Source organism: Punica granatum, chromosome 2 (genome assembly GCF_007655135.1).
Source record: "Punica granatum isolate Tunisia-2019 chromosome 2, ASM765513v2, whole genome shotgun sequence".
Lineage (NCBI taxonomy): Eukaryota > Viridiplantae > Streptophyta > Magnoliopsida > Myrtales > Lythraceae > Punica > Punica granatum.
Window position 1 is genome coordinate 31,956,966 of NC_045128.1, and position 21,249 is coordinate 31,978,214.

Below are 21,249 nucleotides of genomic sequence, written 5' to 3' on the forward strand. Positions count from 1 at the left end.
GGTAAGCAGCTCGTCCCCGTAAGGAGGAGAATACAAGTTCGAATCCCGGGAAGTGTACTTGTTCGAGGGAAAATAATCTTTAATGCTCGATCTCCCGATTGGATTAGTTAGACTCTATTGGACTTTTAGATACTATGGTACATACCAAAAAAAAAGTGTTGTGCTAGTCTTACAAAAATATATTACATCTTATATAAAATTTGTCAGCCTAACTCTAATTACGTTATTGTTTACCACCTTTTTGTCCAAATGTTTTCATTGAAGTTACACCCCGAAATAATTATTTATATGAACAAAATGTATTACATGCTTTATTTCACATGAAATTTAGTTATTATTTTGAAAATTTCTATGATATTTGAAAACTCAATGGACCTCGACTAATCCAATTCGAGCCGGATTCGTTTACTAAGGGGATAAAACTCTCGTAGCATGAATTTTCTACATTCACAAGACTTAAACCTGAAACCTTATTTAAGAGGATTAAGCGCCGAATCGGTTGAACCAACTAATTTTGGTACATTCATATATAAATTCTCTCTTTGTCATTGTCATGTTGTTTAAACTCTTTTTTTTTTTGGGTAAGTTTTGAACCTTTTAGAATATGTTTTACAATAAAAGAAAGAATGGTCTTCCACGTTTCTAATTTTTCGGTGTGAACCCTGGTATTCGAAAGTCCAATTGGGCTATAACTAACCTAGTCGAGTCGGGTCGGCCCACTAAGGGGTAAAGCTCTCATGGCGTAGATTTTTTGCATTCACAAGAACTCAAACCCGAGACTTTGCTTAAAAGGAACAAGCGTTGAACCGCTTGAATCAAATAAAGTCGAAATATTTGTATAGATAAGGTTGGCAATATTTGTTAAAATGTTTGAATGTGGCTTTTGTATTTTTCTTGGTATATTTTTGAATTTTACATAGTAAAGCTTAAATTCGGAAAATTTTAAAATAGTAAAATAATAACAAATTAAAAAAGCACTTTTGGGGGCTGCCGTTGGCGGCCGCTACCGTCCCTATCCGAGATCGTCGCAAACCTCTCAAATCGAGACCCCAAAGGTTAAACTGGGATCTCGATTTGGGGTGGTGGGGACTATCATCGAAGGCCGGAGCCCTCATACAGGGTTAATGGCAACCTCCCAACTGCTGGTGGCAACCTCAAAGAGAATAAGTGCCACACTTTTTGATATTATCTGGTACTTTTTTCTTAAGTAAGATCATTCCTTCTCTATTTTTTCCGTATCCGAACAAAAACATTAGTGTTTTCGTAAAAAATGATTATATTTTAAGATAGGAAATGAAGCAACAAAAATTACATTGTATATCAGAAGGATGGTCCAACCGTTATTGTCTTGAGAAAATCCCGGACGAAGATTGCATTTGCATTCTAACAAACAGAAATTTTTTTTAAAAAAATCCAAATATATAGATAATTAGTTGAACAACTAAAGAGTTTAATGGTCCATAGAAAAAAAATAGATGAGGTCATTTAATCTTACAATAAACTTTAATCTCTCCCATATTTAAAAGAATGAAAGAAAGAAATCAATTGAATGGTGTCGGTTTTCCATACATTTTGACGGTTCTTATTTATATTGTCCAATTACTTGTCATCATACTCCCTCTTATGTAATTTTGAAATTCGCTCGTCCTTCCGTCTATAAAACTCGATCATCTAACATAGATAAGCCAGATGCGGAAGTAAGTAGAGAGCGATGAAGAACAAAATGATTGAGTGGGAAGAAGAATGAAAATGTGTGTGAAAGAGAGAAGAGAGAGGACAGACTGGGAGAATAGTAAGGAAGGAGGGTCTTTCCATTCTCCGACGTATTTTAGAGCACATCAGTGGAAGATTGCGAAATACTTTGCCTGAAAAGGCTCGTCCAGACGATGAGAAATGCGGCAATTAATTTGACCAGGAGGCCAAGCAATGACAATGGTGATAACTACATACACCACAAGCTGCAGCATGGAAGGGAGGGAGGGTTGTGGGCTGCTGTCATAGTTTTCAGAATTGTGATTCGAATCATAGAATCGTACGATTCTACGATTCAAATGTGGTCATACGATTCCGATTCGGAGTGGTGACTTGGAAAATGTAAAATCGGAAGTGAATCGGGCCGATTCTGCGATTCCAGATTCAGCCCAGATTCGGGCGAAGCCCAAGCCTAATTCGAGCCCTCGGACGAAGGGCAGGCCAGAGTCGGCCCGAAGCCCAGCCCATTGGCCCTGAGCCTGACAGATTCTTTTTTTCCCCCCTCCTTTTCCCTTTCTTCCCCAGCACTCCCTTTTCTCCCCGACAATTATGTGCCCTAACCCACTACCCAATCTCCGATTTGTCCGACTCTCCGACGGTCCGAGGTGAAGATTCAGCCATTTCTTCTTGTTCGGTTGTTCCGAGTCTCCAACAAGCTCCGTGAGTCCGTATTTGTGGGTGTTTTTGCTTTTGATGTCGTATGATTAGATAAAAAAATTCATTAGATAACTACATTAAGGAACAACGATGGGGAGGGAATGAGGAGGAGGACAAGCAGCTCTGCTTTTTGGAGGAGACGACGACCGGAGACAGAGACAAGGGAGCTTTTTCCTCTCTACTTGTTTTTGCTGCTTTTTGGTCATTTCCAGCAAATAAAAATGTTTCTTGGGGAAGAGGAAGAAGAAGATGAAGAGGACAGAACGGGGAGGAGACGAGAGCAGGGTAATTTCGTGCGTTCTGTGTCATATGAGCGACACGTATACAGTCGAATCACCTGATTGCGAATCGACCGTTGATTGTGTTTCGCAATGGCCAGCTCTTCCCGCCAAAGATAGCCAACCATTTTTTTTGCTTTTTTTTTATGGATTAAAAAAAAGATATAAAATTTCCTATGAAAATTTGAATGAGATTTGATCTGTTTGTTCATTTTATATTATGAGTGTTGTTAACTTTTTATTTCAGGAGTTTGATTTGGAAGTTTGGACCTTGAATTTCGATAATTTGTAACGATATTTTGTGTTTTTATCATTTTATGACTTATTGTTGATTTGTTGGTTTGTGATTTTTATTTGAATGAACAATGATTGATTTTTTTTCTTCAGGAAAGTATGCTATATATATATATGTTATTTTTTAAATTACATGTAGAATCTTACGATTCACGATTCGAATTGCGATTCACGATTCTACGACCCTTGACCGATTCTAGGTAGAATCGCGATTCTGAAAACCTTGGCTGCTATTTAGATGCATGGTTGGGGCGGGGAGGAAGATGGGAAGGAAGGGGGTGGGAAGAGTCGAACATAGGGTATGAGTATATAGTAGGACACTTGTTATTCGGGGATGAAGTTTTGGTTGTGTTATTACTCATTCAATATTTTTTCATATGAGTGTGCTCTATGAATGCGCCGGAGAAACCTCTCACACCGACAAGAGACACAAAGCGGGCGAACGGGAGTGTCCATTGGGGCTATTCGTTTTTTTTTTTCCCATTTTTAACAAAGTTTTTTTGGTAGGTTGTTAAATTAAGTTTTTGGTCACACAAAATACAACGTACTCAGACTTTTCTCCCGATGGGTGTTTGAATTTTATAAATATCAAGGGTATTTTAGAAATTAAGAAACAAAAAGATGAGTTTCTCTCTTTCATAAGGGTTATAGAAATATTTAAGTATTATAGAATGGAATTATACTATTGAATTAGGACGAGCCTTAAAAACTTTTGTTACCGAGGGACTAGTCGAAGAGGCATTTCAATTATAATAATCAAGGTGCAACAAAAGTAAAATTTGTCCAAATACATCGAACAGACAAAATAAACATTTTAAAATATGTCTATATACATTGAAGGGTGAAATTAGAATTTCAAAATATCGAGAAATACTTTTTTGAATTTCACACTTTTATATATGTTAATTAATTAATTAATGTTATTATTATTATTATTATTATAGATTATAGATATAGTTTACTCGAATGACTTCTTCGTCTGTATTTTTTCTTTAAAGATGTACAAACGTCATCCTTGTGATTACTAACTCGAACTATAGTTGCAATTCATTACAAGTTCTTTTTTTTTTCTCTCTTTTTTCATATTAGGGATTTACGAAGAAGCTTTCGAAGATTCTTGGCTGCCATGAATCTGGTTGGCAATCAGCCAATAATTTCTCCATGAGTGGTGGAGTCAAGTCCGACCTGGACGTTGCTTTGGACGACCGGAGACAGGGAAGAGTAATTTTACAGGTATGGACTTGCAGACCATTTACTGCGTTATCTGCAGAGAAAAATGTATTCATTCAAACAAAAAAAAAAGGAGATAAAAATGTAAAGTAATACTTTCCCTTTGTTACTGTATTATAGTGAGATAAGATTTTTTTTTCTTCTTAAATCTATCTATCAAATGAATCGTTGGAACTTGGAAGGTGAGGTGACATGGCATATATACATATATGCGCGTCAGATAAATTAACTAAGGCGCGTCTGTCTATTTCGTGTCACATCCATCAAATGTGATTATTCTCTTGAAATACCAATACAGAAAAAGTTCCTTAACCTTATTACGTATCGAATCAATTAATTCAATCTTTTTTTTTCTTCTTGTCTTTTTTTTTTGTCGAAGAGGGAATACACAGGATGCAACCGATTAAACTAGTTGTATGTTACCTATTATACGCACATCGATCCATACACTGATACGTGCACAAACTCCCGATGTGGGACTTATATATTGTTCAACATGGAGCTTGAGTTATATTTTTATTGTCGACGAGGAGTTCGATGTTAAGATACGATCATGACGTCGGTCTAATTGCTGATCCCATGCTCAGAAGGACTAGCATTTGCGTCCTCGTTTTCCGTTTTCCTTTTCCTCTTTGCTGAAAATAAGTTTCCGATAGTCTTACATAAGAATTTATATAGTATTAACCCCCCCTCTCTCTCACTTTCTCTGCCTCTCTCTTCAATAATCCGACAAAGACTAGCTTTTTACTAAAAAATTAAGCAAAGTTATTCAAATTTTGTGTATTTTATTTTAAAATTTGAAAAGTTTATTTCAAAATATGTGTAATTTACTTTAGAATTTGTGCAACTTACTTTCTCTCATTTTCTCTGTGGAACTTATTTTCTCCGTTAGTATTATACTAAAAGTTCAAGTAATTTACTAGGATTTTAGCAATTTATTTTGATTGCATTATACAAGTGATTGCACTATAGACCTTTCTGTTTGCAACGTGCACCAAAGAAGGAAAGAGTTCTTGTGAAAACAACTAAAAAGTTTGTGGGCAAAAGAGGAGAGAAAAGCAAATTAAGGGACACGAGGAAATATCCTTTGCTTGGGCCGGGCTCTATTGGTCTCAACAATTGGGCCTCATCATTTCAATCTCAGCCCATACCTGATTATGAAAAGCCCATAAACATCTGATCGATCTCCTCCTCCGCGTCGCAGTTCCTCTCCTCTTTGGCAAGTCTCTCTCTGCTGCTCTCCGCCGTCGGTCGGTTCCGCCGCCGCGCTCTCCCCCTCTCGGCCGTCATCCCTCGTTGGTGTATCTATTATCTGCAATTGCGACTTCTCCTCCCTCTGCAGTCGCCGTGTTGTCGCCCAGCTGAAGTGAAAGAGGTGACAACTTCTCAATTCTTCGCCTTTCTCAATCTGTAGATTTCTCTCAGCCCTAATTAGCCAATCGATTGATTAGCAATTGGTCGTAGAGGTAGAGGAAAACTAGCTGTTGCTTCAATTTAGTGGCAAGCTACTGTCATCACTAGGTTTTTGGACTTTGATTTAGGGTTTCTTAGGATGGGGAAGAACGAGTTCCTGACGCCTAAGGCGATCGCTAATCGGATAAAAGCCAAGGGCCTGCAGAAACTCCGGTGGTACTGCCAAATGTGCCAGAAGCAGTGCCGGGACGAGAACGGCTTTAAGTGCCATTGCATGAGCGAGAGCCATCAGCGGCAGATGGAGGTGTTTGGCCAGAACCCTCACCGTATCGTTGACGGCTACTCCGAGGAGTTCGAGTCGTCCTTCCTTGAGCTCATGAGGCAGAGCCACCGGTTCAGCCGTGTCGCAGCCACGGTCGTCTACAATGAGTATATCCATGACCGCCACCATGTCCACATGAACTCCACCCAGTGGGCCACCCTCACAGAGTTTGTCAAGTACTTGGGCCGGACTGGTAAGTGCAAGGTCGAGGAAACCCCTAAAGGTTGGTTCATCACTTACATTGATCGGGACAGTGAGACGCTGTTCAAGGAGAAGCAGAAGAATAAGAGGATTAGGGCTGACATGGTGGAAGAAGAGAAGCAGGAGAAGGAGATTCTGAAACAGATTGAGAGGGCTGGGCAGATGATGCCAGCAGTCAATGGGGCAAATTCGAATTCAGGGTCGGAGCCTCTCAGGGAGGTTACTTTAGAGAATGGCGTTAAAATTGGGTTCTCATTATCAAAACAGGGGATCAAGGAAAAGGGTGAGGCGTCTCGAGTTGTATTCGACGAGGCGGAGAATGAGAGGGCGAATAAGAGGAAGAAGGATGAGAAGTCCTCGAGGTCAGCCTTGGAGGAGTTGATGAAAGAGGAGGAGAAGGCGAAGGAGCGGAGCAATCGGAAGAATTACTGGCTGTGTGAAGGGATTGTCGTGAAGGTGATGAATAAGAAACTGGCAGATGGGAAGTATTACAAGCAAAAGGGAGTTGTGAGGAAGGTGATTGATAAGTATACCGGGGAAATCGGGATGCTTGAGAGCAAGGATGTGTTGAAGGTCGACCAGGAGGAGCTGGAGACTGTAATTCCACAGATTGGGGGACTCGTGAGGATTGTTAATGGGGCCTATCGGGGGTCAACTGCGAGGCTTCTTGGGATCAACACAGAGGAATTCTGTGCAAAGGTGCAGATCGAGAAAGGCATCTATGATGGAAGAGTAATCCCGGCCATTGCGTATGAAGATATATGCAAAGTTCATGTAAAAGTTGGCTGAAAAGATTTGGCTCTGGAGATGGATAAGATTTACAGGCATCCATTCCGATCATAGTTCCCTGCCTTTTCTGAAAGATCAACCTCTGCAGGTGTAAATTTGTTACTTGATGTCCTATTGTGCGTATCTCATTGGTGCATAAATGACTTACTTTGATTATGCAGAAAAATGCACCTGATATGGTTATGCACACTTTAAGTCGGGGAAATAATATTTTTTTTCTCGTTTAGTGTCGTGCTTGATGAACTTGACCATAAAACTGCAGCTGCTATACTTCTTTTCTCTATGTATCTGTGATATAATTCGCATTGTTTGTTATTAGTTTGTAGCTCAATTACATGATTATTGTGTCATCGTTTCAGCTCAAGCCTCCACTGGGTATTGGCATTTCTTCGTTTCTTATCCATTGAGCTTAGTTTGATGGAGGCACATACTGCTACTGACAACTGGTCCAATATCTCAGGCAAAACTGTAATGACAGTGTCTGTATTTTTTGATGGTTATATGTCAGACTCCGATACGAATCAACTGCTGTGATATATCCTCTTGGATGATGGTGGCATTGTAGAAAGCATTTATAGGCTCGAATTCCTTGACAAATAACCCAATAACTGCACGTCTCAGCTCAGGCCAAGGAAAGGGAGAGACATGTATCGTCGGATTCTGGGTTGGACTCAATTAGCAAGTAACAGTTGAATCATGTGGAAGTTGAACGACAAGTTGACTTGGCAGCTGCATGGGCCATCAAAATCTTGATGAGTTTCCCATCCTATGTTATAGCGTCTTAAGTTGACAACTTTGGAGTAGGCCAACCAGCAAGAACCCTCGTATATCCTTAATCATTCTCTTATAATTAAACCCTGTGATCTCATATCGGTGTTTTCTCGTGATCCTGTGAAGCTGAACCCAAACTTGTTAACAGAAGCATCGATACGTAAAAACAAATGCAAATCCGAATTAATCTCACCCGAGAGGGTCGGTTTTGAAATTTATACAACGAGGTATGTGTCGAGAGGACCTCATAATTATTTTCGCACAGGGAGAGTGGGTGGGGCTTCCTTCACTGGGAAATTCAATTGTCATAAAACTGTCGCTGAAATGAAAATCCGTTAGCTCTCCAACCCCCAACCATCCTCCGCCTCTCTGTCATTAACTATCGGCTCCACTTCCACCCCTCTCCTCCATTTCTGTACTTTTTAAAGCTCTCAACTTTGCTCGTTTCGGGATCTCCGTCACTCTGCTCATTCCCAATCTTTCTCTCTTGAATGGATCTTTGAATAGAAAATTTGCCCAGAAATTTCTGGAGTGTCCGTCCAATTTTGGCGGATTTCGTCCTCCCCTTCTCTCCTCTCTGTGTCCCCAACTGCTCTCGAGAATGAAGGTCACTGTAGTTTCCCGCAGCGGCAGGGAAGTCGTCAAGGGCGGCCTCGAGCTCAATGATTCGGTACTCTCTCTCTCTCTTTTACAGTGAGAAATTCTGGGGAATTATTATGTGTGATTGTTGTAACTTTGTATCTATTCTCTCGATTTGTTTGGACGTTTTGGGTGTTGATTGTGTGTTGGAATTTGTTGTTGCAGGCTACTGCGGCTGATCTGCAGCAGGCTATTCATAAGAGAAGTAAGTTCGATTTCTGGTCTAGCGATAAAGAAAAACCCGAGCAGTTGATTATGATTAATATCGTGTCTTTCACTTCAATGTGCAAAATGTTTGATTCAACTCCATAGGGTCTGGAAAATGTGTAGTTGAATAATCCCGCATTGTCTGTTAGCTGGAAAACTGTCGATTCAGTGGGAAGAACACGAAAATGGGCTAGGTGTTTATGGAGTATGTATAGATCAGCTGCAGACTTCAAATGGTTAGATTTATCAAAGGGAGATTATAATGTTAGTTTACTCGTCCAGAGAGTTCGTAAGATGTTTCATTGTAGCTCTCTTAAATGTGAAAGTTGCATACATATGCTAGTGGTGTTCTTCCGTTTGGGATGTATGACTGTAGATTAAACTCGTAGAGAAATATTACTCAGAGTTTGGCAGGTCACGGAATAATCATCCTTTCTCCATATTAACTAGTTAGTTAACCTATGCTGTCACAAAGTTTAGCGGCACCAGAGCCCTTCATTCACGAACTTTTGCTGTCTATCCACAGCTAAAAAGTTTTACCCTTCGAGGCAACGGCTAACTCTGCCTCTCCCGCCGGGGTTGAAGGAGAAGCCTGTTGTCCTGCACTACAGGAAGGCCCTCAAGAGCTATGTGGAAGAAAACTCCGACAGCATAACGGTGGTGTTGAAGGACCTTGGCCCGCAAGTCTCTTATCGCACCCTCTTCTTCTGGGAGTATGTGGGACCCCTGTTCCTTTACCCTGTCTTCTACTTCTTCCCCGTGTACCGCTACTTCGGCTACAAGGGAGAAAGAATCATCCACCCAGGTCAGACCTATGCCTTATACTACTGGTGCTTCCACTACTTCAAGCGTATTATGGAAACATTCTTTGTCCACCGGTTTAGCCATGCTACGTCTCCGCTCTCTAACGTGTTCCGGAACTGCGCCTATTACTGGTCATTTGGGTCTTACATTGCATATTATGTCAACCATCCTCTCTACACCCCTGTCAGCGATCTTCAGATGAAGATCGGCTTTGGCTTTGGGCTACTCTGTCAAATTTCAAACTTCTATTGCCATGTTTTGCTGAGGAATCTCCGGAGTCCCGATGGCAATGGGGGGTATCAGATTCCCAGGGGTTTCTTATTCAACATCGTGACTTGCGCGAATTATACTACCGAGATTTATCAGTGGTTGGGGTTCAACATTGCTACCCAGACTGTGGCTGGTTATGTCTTTCTCGTGGTTGCAACTTCTATCATGACCAATTGGGCTCTTGCAAAGCACCGGAGATTGAAGAAGGTACCCCTTCTATTGCTCTTGTTTTGATCAATAATCTCGAAAAGGATCTCTGCACTTTATATTTCCTAATCCCACCCATATTTAACTTATTCATAAACAGCTTTTTGACGGCAAGGATGGAAGGCCAAAGTATCCACGCCGTTGGGTGATACTACCCCCATTCCTGTAGAGAGTGTTCCTTTAGCATCCCAAGTTTTATATTCTGGGTTTCAACTCTAGATCGAAGAACAGTCGAAGATAAGCAGCAGAAATTGCATGCTTCAGATATTTATGCATGTAATCAAACTGAATCATCTACTCCTAGGTATTTATCTTGGATTATTGAATGTATTCTGTCCCGGTACTTTCCGAAATTAGGGAAATGCGTAGGCGGAGTTACTGAACTACGTGACTTTTTCTGTTTGGTGGTCAAGCTCTGTCGTCGACTTCGATCGGTTTATCCCCGTGTTCCTTTTTTCTGCAAAATGTACTGCATTCATTAGTCAATGTTCTATGTATTATTTCTGTATGCCAAGTTGCTCCTCATACATGAACATTGAACTAATTAAATCCTTTTTCCACTCAACACAAATTAGCATCAATCTTGAGCTTTCCTACGAGAAATGCATATCACTCGTCACTTTGATTTGATTTCTTTGCAATATGTGAGGTGGGTGATACTTAAAAACCCGAGATATACAAGTTGGGCGATGTTTCAACGGAAAAATGCCGTCTTTCGCATACTCATTTTGGTGTTCTCTACTAAATCAAACCAAAAGTAATTCATATTTTGATTATTCTCCAATTTTCGATTCTTAAGAACTCTCTTCATTTCGTTCCGTTCCATTTCAATCCGAAATCTCTGACAGAACATAGGAGGGATCATCTTATGGAAACGATAATCATGACAGAAGCACAACAATGTTTTTCCTCTTATTCCTTCTCTGTCTAATCATCATTTGAAAAACAAGAGAGGGAAAAGGAGTCATAGAGATTAGCTAAGCACACGTGCAGAATTTGCAAATTGCTGCCTGAAATGAAAACCTCAATTTCAACAGCTCATCTCATTCCATGAATATCATTAAAATATACTTTACTTTTTCCTATTATCAATTTCCAACTCTCCTAAACTTCCAATTCTTCTTCATTCACACATCATCATGACCCCTTACTTCTCAAAGGACCAAACCCAACATTTTCTAATATATCATCACTAATCATAAAAACAGTTTTTTTAAATGCTTTTCTTGTTTTAAAGAGTCAAACTTATAATTAATTCAAATAAGAAAAGAAAAAAAGAGAGCTATATCCATAACTTTTCCAAGAACATCTCACGGTTACGGCAGAGGTAAAAACACGATGACAATAGCTATAAAATGCATATCCGATAACATATCAGTAACAAGAAATTTAGTATTACTTAGACCTTCACAAATTAACTCGTTCGTATTACCACAAAGTTACTATGAGATAAATGTTTTTATGCGTTGCTAACGATTTACCCTTGACAAAAGAAAGAGATGTTGCGTATGAATTATTCGCATATTCTATTGTTTGTTGTGTTGGATCCACGATTCATCCTGTGATAGGCGGCGATTCGGTATTTTCTAAACCCTTATGTAAGGAATTACAAAAGAAATTCTTTCAACAAAGATGTGAATCGAGAAGAATATGTATTATAGCTGGATAATGCATCAACTTATTACCTTTAAATGATTCACAATCCCATAAAAATGATTGGATGCTTTTTTTCTTTTAAGATAATAGAAACAAAAATTGTCAAAAAGGATCCCAAAAATAGATAAAACGATAAAATAGATGTTAGGGGAAAAAAAAGGGTGGGAAAATAATAAGTAAGAAAGGATGAAGAAGAAGAAGAGGAGGAGGAGGTGGTGGCCACCCACTCAGAATAGTAAAAAGCCCAGAAGAGAAGAAATAACCCACAGATCAGCCGCGTGAGGCGTCGCTGCTTCCATATGCAGAGGCCCCAGGCTGTCCCTCAAATCCAACGGCCCACATTTGTTGTCTTCCTTCTTATAACCCCTCCCCCTTCTCCACATTCAAAGAGTCCCCCCTCCTCCACACCTGCCTGCTTCAAATCAAAGTCCCCATCTTTGGTTTGGCCTCTCTCTCCTCTCTCAGCCCCTCCTCCTCGTCCCTTCCCGACAGGTCATCCATTTCTTCCCATTTGAATCTGCCCGGATTCCTCAGATCTGTCATTGTTTTCTATGGTTGTTTGTGGGGTGCAGCTTGTTGGGTCGTTTTCCGTTGCCCATTTCTTGAATGCGGTTTCTTTTGTCCCCCCGTTTTGAAAGTCTTGATCTTGACGCGGACCGCGTGCTGATTCTTGACTTTCGACGTTTCAAGATTCGCCCTTCTTTGCTGTTGAATTTGGGATATTGGGTGGGCATGATTGGTTGGTTTTGACATTGAGTTGCATTTGCATGGAGGAATTGAAAGTTGATAGCTGAGAGTGAGACAATGATGCGAGTGACTGATCCATGGATAGTTATGTCGGACGATGACAGATGATCTTAGACAGTACGAATGTTGGCATACAATGTAGATGGGTGTATCGGTCACGTTCATTCATTTGATCTTGCACATTTTATGCTTTTTCTTAGATAAGAATCCCGTGTTGATGAAGTTCAGCTTTGGCTTGCAGTGCTGTGATTCTGAAGCTTTATTCGCAACGGAATGGTTTATTGTTACAATATCCTGAATTGAGATTAGTAGATGATTTGAGTCTCATTTCTGGTAGCTAATAATGGAGCAATGGACTTTGGCATGATTGTTGAAAGTTCTATAGAACCTTTGACATGTGCAGTGGACTATCTTGTTAACCTTAAAACTTTCATGTCATTGGCTCTATCAGGTAGAAGAAAATGGCAGACTCAGAGGATATTCAGCCACTCGTTTGCGACAATGGAACTGGGATGGTCAAGGTATACATACGCGAGCACTGGTTACTGCTTCTAGATTCTTACACTGTCAACTTCTCATACAAATTGCAATAAGTTTCGGAAAATTTACCAAATGTTATTCTGGTTCTAAGGCTGGATTTGCTGGAGATGATGCTCCGCGTGCCGTGTTCCCCAGCATTGTGGGACGCCCCCGTCACACCGGTGTGATGGTGGGAATGGGACAGAAGGACGCGTATGTTGGTGACGAGGCCCAGTCAAAGAGAGGTATCCTGACCCTGAAGTACCCGATCGAGCATGGGATTGTGAGCAACTGGGATGACATGGAGAAGATCTGGCATCACACCTTCTACAATGAGCTCCGTGTCGCCCCAGAGGAGCACCCTGTCCTCCTCACGGAGGCTCCTCTCAACCCAAAGGCCAATCGTGAGAAGATGACCCAGATCATGTTTGAGACCTTCAACACTCCTGCTATGTACGTCGCCATCCAGGCCGTGCTTTCCCTGTATGCCAGTGGTCGTACAACAGGTGAGCAAGGATTATCAAATACCAGCATGCAATGCGTTTAAGGCTCTGTTCTTTATGGTATATGATTTTCTTGGCAAGTTTCATCATCACTTTAAGGTGCATGGTTCGCAAAAAAACCCTCAAACCAACTAAAATAGTCGTCAGTCAGTTGTGTAAGCAATTATATTTTTTCTAAATCAAAGAACTGTGAGGTATTTTTCGCGGGTAGCATGTAAATCAGCTACCACGCACTTGTCTAAGGTACATTACCGTCAAAAAAACTGCTTTCCTACAAACTTACATGAAACATGGAGAGGCTTTAAACTTGAATTTTGATTAGCTTTTGTCGAAAAATCTTGTGTGCTTGATGGTATATCTCATATTCCATTTCAGGTATCGTGTTGGATTCTGGGGATGGTGTGAGCCACACAGTGCCCATCTATGAGGGGTACGCTCTCCCCCATGCAATCCTCAGGCTTGACCTCGCAGGACGGGACCTCACTGATCACCTGATGAAGATCCTGACAGAGAGGGGCTACTCCTTCACAACCACAGCTGAGCGGGAAATTGTTAGGGACATGAAGGAAAAGCTTTCCTACATTGCCCTCGACTACGAGCAGGAGCTCGAGACCGGCAAGTCCAGCTCCTCAGTGGAGAAGACCTATGAGTTGCCTGATGGGCAGGTGATCACCATCGGAGCAGAGAGGTTCCGCTGCCCTGAGGTCCTCTTCCAGCCCTCAATGATCGGGATGGAAGCTGCGGGTATCCACGAGACCACCTACAACTCCATCATGAAGTGTGACGTGGATATCAGGAAGGATCTCTATGGAAACATTGTGCTCAGTGGTGGGTCCACTATGTTCCCGGGCATTGCTGATAGGATGAGCAAGGAGATTTCTGCCCTGGCACCGAGCAGCATGAAGATCAAGGTGGTCGCCCCACCTGAGAGGAAATACAGTGTCTGGATCGGTGGATCTATCTTGGCTTCTCTCAGCACCTTCCAACAGGTTCATATTCTTCCCTATACATCCCAATCAACTTTTATTCAGAGAACTGATTGCTTGTTCTGCTATAGCTTGTTGCGACTGCCCCTAATGTAGTTTGAGATTGAGAGAAAGGAACATTGTTTTTGACATGATATCTGATGCGAGTTGTTTTCTGTGTCCACGTTTTGCTGGGATCAGATGTGGATTGCGAAGGCAGAGTACGATGAGTCGGGACCATCAATAGTGCACAGAAAATGCTTCTAAGCAAAAAAGAATCTGGCGATGCTGAGAATAGGGGGGATTCCGGCTGGGGAAGAAAGAGGAAGAAGCACTTGTCACTGTCAAAGAAGCTGCAACCTTTGCAGATTCTTTCTTTTCTAGCTTCTTTTTTTTTTTTTGTTTTCTTTATGATGCTTCTTTTGCTTATATTATTTCTCTCTCATGTTGGAGTGATGATGTCGATTATATATAATTGACTTTTCAGATGGGATGAGGATTTGATTTGCTGCCATAAAATGGTCCAAATTCTTTGATTGCTAAAGGTTATTTCAGGGATAGCTTTGTACTACTGTTTAATTTGCCTTTGCCTGCCCTCTGTTCTCTTCTTGTCCAAAGGCCCAATTACGGATTTATTCTTGCATGATTTGCTTATCCTGTTAATCAAACTTGTTAATCGAACTTGTCTATCTTATTATTGAAGCCTTCTGTCCATCGAACCTCAGGTTGTAGTGTTGTCCGTGTCTGCCGATACAGAGAACGATAGTGTTAAGAGAACATCTTTTTCATGATAACATAATACATAAATTGTACCACTTTGAACAGCAGTTTCCAGGCATACAACAAAGTCAAGAACATATAACTGAATTATGCCTTCTGAGGAGAGAAAACAGAGTAACTGACATAACAGAAAGGCCAAGGGGCTACGTCAGTTGTTAGATAGACATCTGGTAGAGTGGGAGATACAAATAAAGTTACAAAATCAGACCCGAAAATATTTGCCGAGCCTTACAACAAATGCTCATGGTAAATGTTTCTTCCTAAGGAGTATTCCCTCGAAAACGCTCTATCAGGTGTCTGCTATCTCATTCTATCAATGTGAGCTAAAGGGATATTGGAGAGATCAGGCAAAAACCACAGAGACTTCACTGACTAATTTCCCACAATCCCCCCCTGTAACCGACGGACATAAGGGCGAGCTCCCACAGCATGTTTGGAATGCTTAATAGGTTGACCTTCGAACCAGGAATCTCGGACCAGTTCACTGATATCTCAATCATTGGGATCACAAAACACTTGCAGAGATAGACCAGCTCAACGTCAAAGCACCATCTGCATCATGTTCAAAACGAACAACTAAACCCTATGCAGGAGATAAAAATGATGTCGAATCAGCCACTAGTGTAGAAAATTTACCTTTTAAGCCGGATGTTAGTGAAAAGTTTCCGAGCAGCAGCCCTAGTGAACATCTTGAAACCACACTGTGGCACGAGAAAAGTCCAAATAATGATAAGAGGATGCACTTCTGCAGAATTTCTGACATATGAAACATTTTCACTGGCCCAAGGGAAAGGAATGTTCTGACCTAAACCATGTCCAGAAGGATACTTTACACGGGATCTATTGGTCCCATCAAAATGAATGTCTCTAACTTGGTCTGAATAAACTTTTCTCGACCAAGTTCAAGCAAGAATATCCATCATGGAAGCTACAAAATACATTGTACCCAAATCTTACCTGTGTGTCACGAACTCCAGGACCAGCAGTTAATAGGACGACAAGGTGGAAACCCTTCATTAAGAAGTTGCGGTACCACTTCCTCTGAGACATTAAATAATCAAAGATCATGTGAGAAACTAATAAGCAAAAGAATGAAAATTTGAAATTGTTTAGTTTTGTTGAGGGACTTCACAGTAGAGAGAGCCTTCTCCTCGAGATGGGCACGAGAACCGAATGCTGCAATAGGGATATCTCCTATCCTTAAACTAGAATCGCTTTTGGATGAATCTCCAAAATGAAAGTCCTTTCTGGCGACTGCATGGATCTAATAGGCGGAAAGTCAAGACTTGCTTGAGAATATATTAATAAAATGCTATATTCTTGAAAGAAAAGCTATAGTCCATGTCCTAATAAGCACTCCTTCCACGAACCTGATCCTCGAGCTTCTCAAGGTCATTAATCTTGGTTGCACCATCAGCATCCATCATTAAAAGTAGTTCGCCACGTGAATGAAGCATTCCCTGTTTAAACAAAGCTTTCATAACTTTAAGAAGCTTAAATCAATTCTTGTCTCATGAATGACAGAAAGGTAACCTGTACAAGTGTTTACAGTAGACACAAGATTAACTCACTTTTCTGATAGCTTCTCCCTTCCCGTGATTTTTCCCAAGGAGGATAACTCTTACATTGTCCACTGTGTACTTCCGAACAAAATTAAATGCTACTCGTTTGGTTTCATCCTTACTTCCATCATCAATAATAATCACCTGTTACATAAGTAAAGATTCAAATGAGCTTGATGTACTTAAATAAAGCTCTTTAAGCAATACATGCATCTATCACCAACTGGAGGCACAAAAGAAAATTATACTTATTCAGTTGAGACAAGATCAAATCATATGAACTTCAGCTCTATAAAAATCATTTCAAAGAATTCACAAGTCCAGAATTATCTAGATGATAAATGCTTCCAGCATAACATTTCCTTACAAGGATAAATATATATATATATATATATATATATTTTGTGCAGAGCCAAACTTACAGAAGCCAAAATGATTGACTTGGTATAATTTATTAAGGAGTTGGGATAAAGCACAAGAGATGAACTTTTCTGTGCGTGCTTATGATGGATTTCGATCATGTGATAAGGCTTCCACATCAAGAAGGGCAATGTCATAAAACCAAAAGTACTAGATGATACCTCATAAGAAAATGACTTGTCCTTAGCTGCACGTTGTTGAAGATAACTACAAAGGCAACAAGTATTACATGACAGTCAGATTACCTGTATAGAACAATCAAAATAAAAAAAGCCCCCATCGATTTAAAGACCAAAAGAAATTACGAAAGAAATTTAAAGAGGATATGCCACATGTTATTCGTTTAACCTACTTCATAGTTTCATCAATGGCTCCAGGGAGTCGGTGCTCTTCATTGTACGCAGGAACTATCAGAGACAGATATTTCTCTGCAGGATCAATTACTGAAGGACATCGAACCTGGTAAGAGAATAAGAACCATAGTAAGTGGCAACAAAGATTGTTTAATACTTATAATCATCCTTTCTCGAAACCCCCATATCAAAGGGACTGCACTGAAGCTGAACATATTCATCTCTCTGAGAAAACATTCTTCTTGCACAATCCTCTTCCTACGTGTGCTGCATTCTGGAACAAGAACCCCATATACTCATTCACTCACGAAGCAGAATGCAGTCATTAATACATGAACCTCCTCTTCCTCTAGAAGCCAAAGCTTTGAAAAGTGACACCTATTCGGCAGTCAACCCGATAACTTTGAACCCAACTGACAGAAATACATATAAAACTTGTTTGAAAAGATAGAACAACAAATGCCCGTCAAAAGATCTGCCTAGCCAAGCAGCATAAACAAATGACGCGCTAAAATTTTTATCCTTAACAATGCAATAATTCGTGAACTGGCATTATGCAAGTAAAGCTTCAGAGCTGGGTATGAACATGCAAAATCCAGAAGACCCGATTCCTAGAAACTGATCGAGAATCGACACGACTATGACCAGGAGCACGAAAATGCCCCCGATACGAAATTTGCAACGAATCAGGAGCAGTAAAACTACCTCCTTCAGAGAATTGGGATCCTCGAAGATTGCCGGGGCATCCACATGACTGGCAAAACACAACAGATGATTCAGCTGAAATACTACTGACAAGAATCTCAGGAGGGGGAAGATCAGGTTAGATGTGTGCGGAGCTCAATGGTGAAACTTACGCATTGTTGTGTCTTCTTCTGTAGGACTCGAACACGATCACGGACAGTAAACCCAGAATCGCTACACTGATCAGGGCAGCTCCGAGCTCCGCAATCGATAGTAAAGATCCCATCTTTGGTCGCCGAGCCGTCCCCCGTCAAAGCTTCTGCAATTGGGTATTGCCGATTGCTGCCTCTGCCTTCCTACTATTTCACCGAACTGCAGCGGTCAACTGGGCTTTGTTGGAGCTGTAACAATCAAGACAATTTAGCAATCACTGCTCCCAACAAAGCCCGTCTAGCTCAGTCGGTAGAGCGCAAGGCTCTTAACCTTGTGGTCGTGGGTTCGAGCCCCACGGTGGGCGTTTTACCCTCCCGCTCTCTTGCTTTTTAAATATATTTCCAAATTTTTTAAGGTTGTCACTTTCTTGTCTTTGGTTAACTCCTTTTTGTCTCTTTTTTTTTTTGACTTAATTCACAGACCGCAAATGTGCATCAATTTGGATAATTTATGTTCCCCTTACAGGAAGAATGCCCTATATCTCTGTATGCGTAATACGAATAGACAGTTCGTGTTAACGTGTCATATTCGTATTTATTTCAATTCATTCAGTCATAGCAATGTAACTTGATCTCTCTCGCATACCATGGATAATCTGTTGACGTTCGAATAGGCACCACCGTGTCATCATTTGGATCGACGAGGTCGCATCGTGACATGATCAGATTAGCACGTGCTTTTGTTAAGCATGCCCGAGATGTGGGCACAGGAGATGAGCATTCCTTGGACTGGACAGCCGACAGTGATGGGCTGTATGGGCCAAACCGACTCTACCATGGAGTGATAGTTCTGGGCCCAAACACATCAGGCGGTGCTCCCTAATCTTCCCAGTCCATATTCAATTCATTGCAGGAATGTCTGGGCTGAACTTACTCTTATTTCAAATTAATTATTAGGTTGTATTAGACCATACTGTGTAAATAACGCGTTTTCTTTTAATATACGTGTCCGTTTACGTGCTTAAGATGTTGGGAATATGGACAAGTGCCCTCGAAAGTATAGTGGAAACCTCTTGCATCCAACATCTCCACGAACCAACATTAAGCTGAAGACGGTGTTTTTCTGGTTTTGGTTGGGTTTCTTGTTATTTTCTCTTGGTAGATTGGTTGGGTTTTCTCTTGGTCGTGCTATTTTCACTTGGTAAATCAATATAACCGGTTAGTTCTCGGTAACTATCAGGATTGCTAGTGTCTCATTTTGAAATAAACTAGTAGCTGATCCCATATCGTCTCTGTTGTGATCAGACTGTTTTTAGTAAGTTTTTAGCTGCGTAAATAAGAACCTGCTCGCATATACGGTCATGAAAGTTGCTCCTGGTGTATTTGACTCAGCAACGTGGTAATCTGACGCCAAGCTAAAAGACGGTCATATTAAGTAGTTCTCTGAATTTTCCGGTGATTCACGTAAAAACTTTCATCTGTCGCGTCCTCGTAGTTCACTTCCCTAGCTAGGCAAGCTCCAATTTATATTTCAATTAAATAGTCCCGGATTAAGTACAACCTAAGCAATGAATTTATTCAATTAGGTTGGGGGGATTAGGAACATGAAGGGGGGTGGGGTAGAAGCCCATGATTTCATGGGAAAGAAAAAGAAGGTATTGGTCGGGATGGGACCATACACAGGGCATGATTAAAGCCACTGAGTGAGGAATTGAAAGAAAGGGTCATATGGGGGCTTTTGCCCCCCTTGTTCCATCTTTTCTAAATTATTTCTTTCCTTTTCTCAGTTTCTCTCACTTTTTGTGTGGACAAACAAAAAAGGCTGTGGAAGGCGAAGATGTTGGGTCTTCCTTGCCTTCCATTAAAGCTTTAATTACCTCATGTCATGCATGTCACATATATAGATACCATTTCACCATATCATATATAGATATAGCTTACTCCGATGAAAGATTATAAGTGACACTGCACCGAAAATACATGTAGAAATACCAATTAGCAAAACATGAACAGATTAAGAAACTCTTTTTATTGGCGAATATACATGATTGGTAATCGGAATGCCAAAACGCTCGTGAAGAGCTATATCTAAAAAATGACATATGCAGGTGTAGCCCTTCATGACCAATCCGGTATTCCGACTACCGATCATGTATGTTCACCAATTTAAAAATTTTCCTAGTGGGTTCATGTTTTACCAATTGGGGTTTTATTTATATTTTCGGTACACTGTCACTAATTTTGATCTTTCATTGGAGTTATATTTGAATGGAAACGATCGAAATGGAATCAATTACCCAATTGATATGTTGAATTCATTTCTTTCTATCGTATCTACCTAACATGCACTAAAAAAATTATTTGAAATAAAAAAATGGATCATTTTGATAGCGGGAGAGGAATTACAAACTTTGAACACGCAACGAATATAAATTATTTGAAAGAAAAAATGGAAAAGAAAATGACAGGAGAATCTTATCATCATCAAATTTTAGCTCAACGAATTAGGGCCCTCTTACTAGCATAAATAAACAAGGGTAGACTTTAAAGACCTCCCTCGGGTTTGATAAAATGACACTCGACTCCATTTATTTAAAAAATATGCACTTAATCTCAGTTGATCAATTTGACCAAATATATATCTTTTCTAAAAATAACAAATTAAGTCATAATGTTTTAGTTTCTTTTTTTAAGGCCCCACAATTATTTATTATTGAATAAAGCCGCCAAATTACATAAAATTTTCTGATAAGACCCTTCATATATTTTAAATATTATCATTAATTAAAAAAAGAATATGAAATAGTTCAAAAAAAAAAAGAAGTTGAATGCATCAAACAAATAAGAGAAATAAAGGAGTAAAGGGCGGTAGCGGTGGCAACGGACCCATGCAATACTGTCGAGGCTTTTCCTCTCTGTCTCTCTTCAAATATTTTTTTAATTTTTGTTTATTTTTCATTTATCAAGTTATGGAATTTTTTTATAAAATTAAATGGGCCTTATATGAAAATTTATGTGAAGTGGTGCCCTTATTAAATAATAAATAATACCATGACCTTAAGAAGAAGGAACAA

General features: G+C 40.3%; 4 protein-coding genes and 1 non-coding gene across 5 annotated transcripts; 4 read left to right on the plus strand and 1 right to left on the minus strand.

Annotated features, from left to right (window-relative positions):
• Positions 1 to 5,397: 5,397 nt before the first annotated feature.
• LOC116195532 (KIN17-like protein) lies at positions 5,398 to 7,254 on the plus strand. The gene is made up of 2 exons (XM_031524781.1): positions 5,398 to 5,586; positions 5,753 to 7,254. Exon 2 carries the CDS (start codon positions 5,764 to 5,766, stop codon positions 6,934 to 6,936), a length of 1,173 nt encoding a protein of 390 aa, XP_031380641.1. The 5' UTR covers positions 5,398 to 5,586; positions 5,753 to 5,763; the 3' UTR covers positions 6,937 to 7,254.
• Positions 7,255 to 7,977: 723 nt separating this feature from the next.
• LOC116195533 (very-long-chain enoyl-CoA reductase-like) lies at positions 7,978 to 10,347 on the plus strand. The gene is made up of 4 exons (XM_031524782.1): positions 7,978 to 8,377; positions 8,512 to 8,551; positions 9,080 to 9,834; positions 9,935 to 10,347. The coding sequence occupies exons 1-4, from the start codon at positions 8,309 to 8,311 to the stop codon at positions 10,001 to 10,003; spliced, it is 933 nt and encodes a 310-aa protein (XP_031380642.1). The 5' UTR covers positions 7,978 to 8,308; the 3' UTR covers positions 10,004 to 10,347.
• Positions 10,348 to 11,772: 1,425 nt separating this feature from the next.
• LOC116196023 (actin-like) lies at positions 11,773 to 14,768 on the plus strand. The gene is made up of 5 exons (XM_031525530.1): positions 11,773 to 11,982; positions 12,689 to 12,758; positions 12,869 to 13,262; positions 13,635 to 14,248; positions 14,426 to 14,768. The coding sequence occupies exons 2-5, from the start codon at positions 12,699 to 12,701 to the stop codon at positions 14,489 to 14,491; spliced, it is 1,134 nt and encodes a 377-aa protein (XP_031381390.1). The 5' UTR covers positions 11,773 to 11,982; positions 12,689 to 12,698; the 3' UTR covers positions 14,492 to 14,768.
• Positions 14,769 to 15,071: 303 nt separating this feature from the next.
• LOC116196024 (dolichyl-phosphate beta-glucosyltransferase) lies at positions 15,072 to 18,373 on the minus strand. The gene is made up of 10 exons (XM_031525531.1): positions 18,197 to 18,373; positions 18,045 to 18,093; positions 17,339 to 17,445; positions 17,148 to 17,193; positions 16,576 to 16,710; positions 16,375 to 16,464; positions 16,137 to 16,268; positions 15,962 to 16,045; positions 15,641 to 15,705; positions 15,072 to 15,556 (listed from the first exon to the last, which is right to left on the minus strand). Exons 1-10 carry the CDS (start codon positions 18,307 to 18,309, stop codon positions 15,370 to 15,372), a joined length of 1,008 nt encoding a protein of 335 aa, XP_031381391.1. The 5' UTR covers positions 18,310 to 18,373; the 3' UTR covers positions 15,072 to 15,369.
• A 94-nt stretch (positions 18,374 to 18,467) lies between these two features.
• TRNAK-CUU lies at positions 18,468 to 18,540 on the plus strand. Its single transcript has one exon. It is a non-coding gene; the product is annotated as a tRNA-Lys (tRNA).
• The last annotated feature ends 2,709 nt before the right edge of the window (positions 18,541 to 21,249 follow it).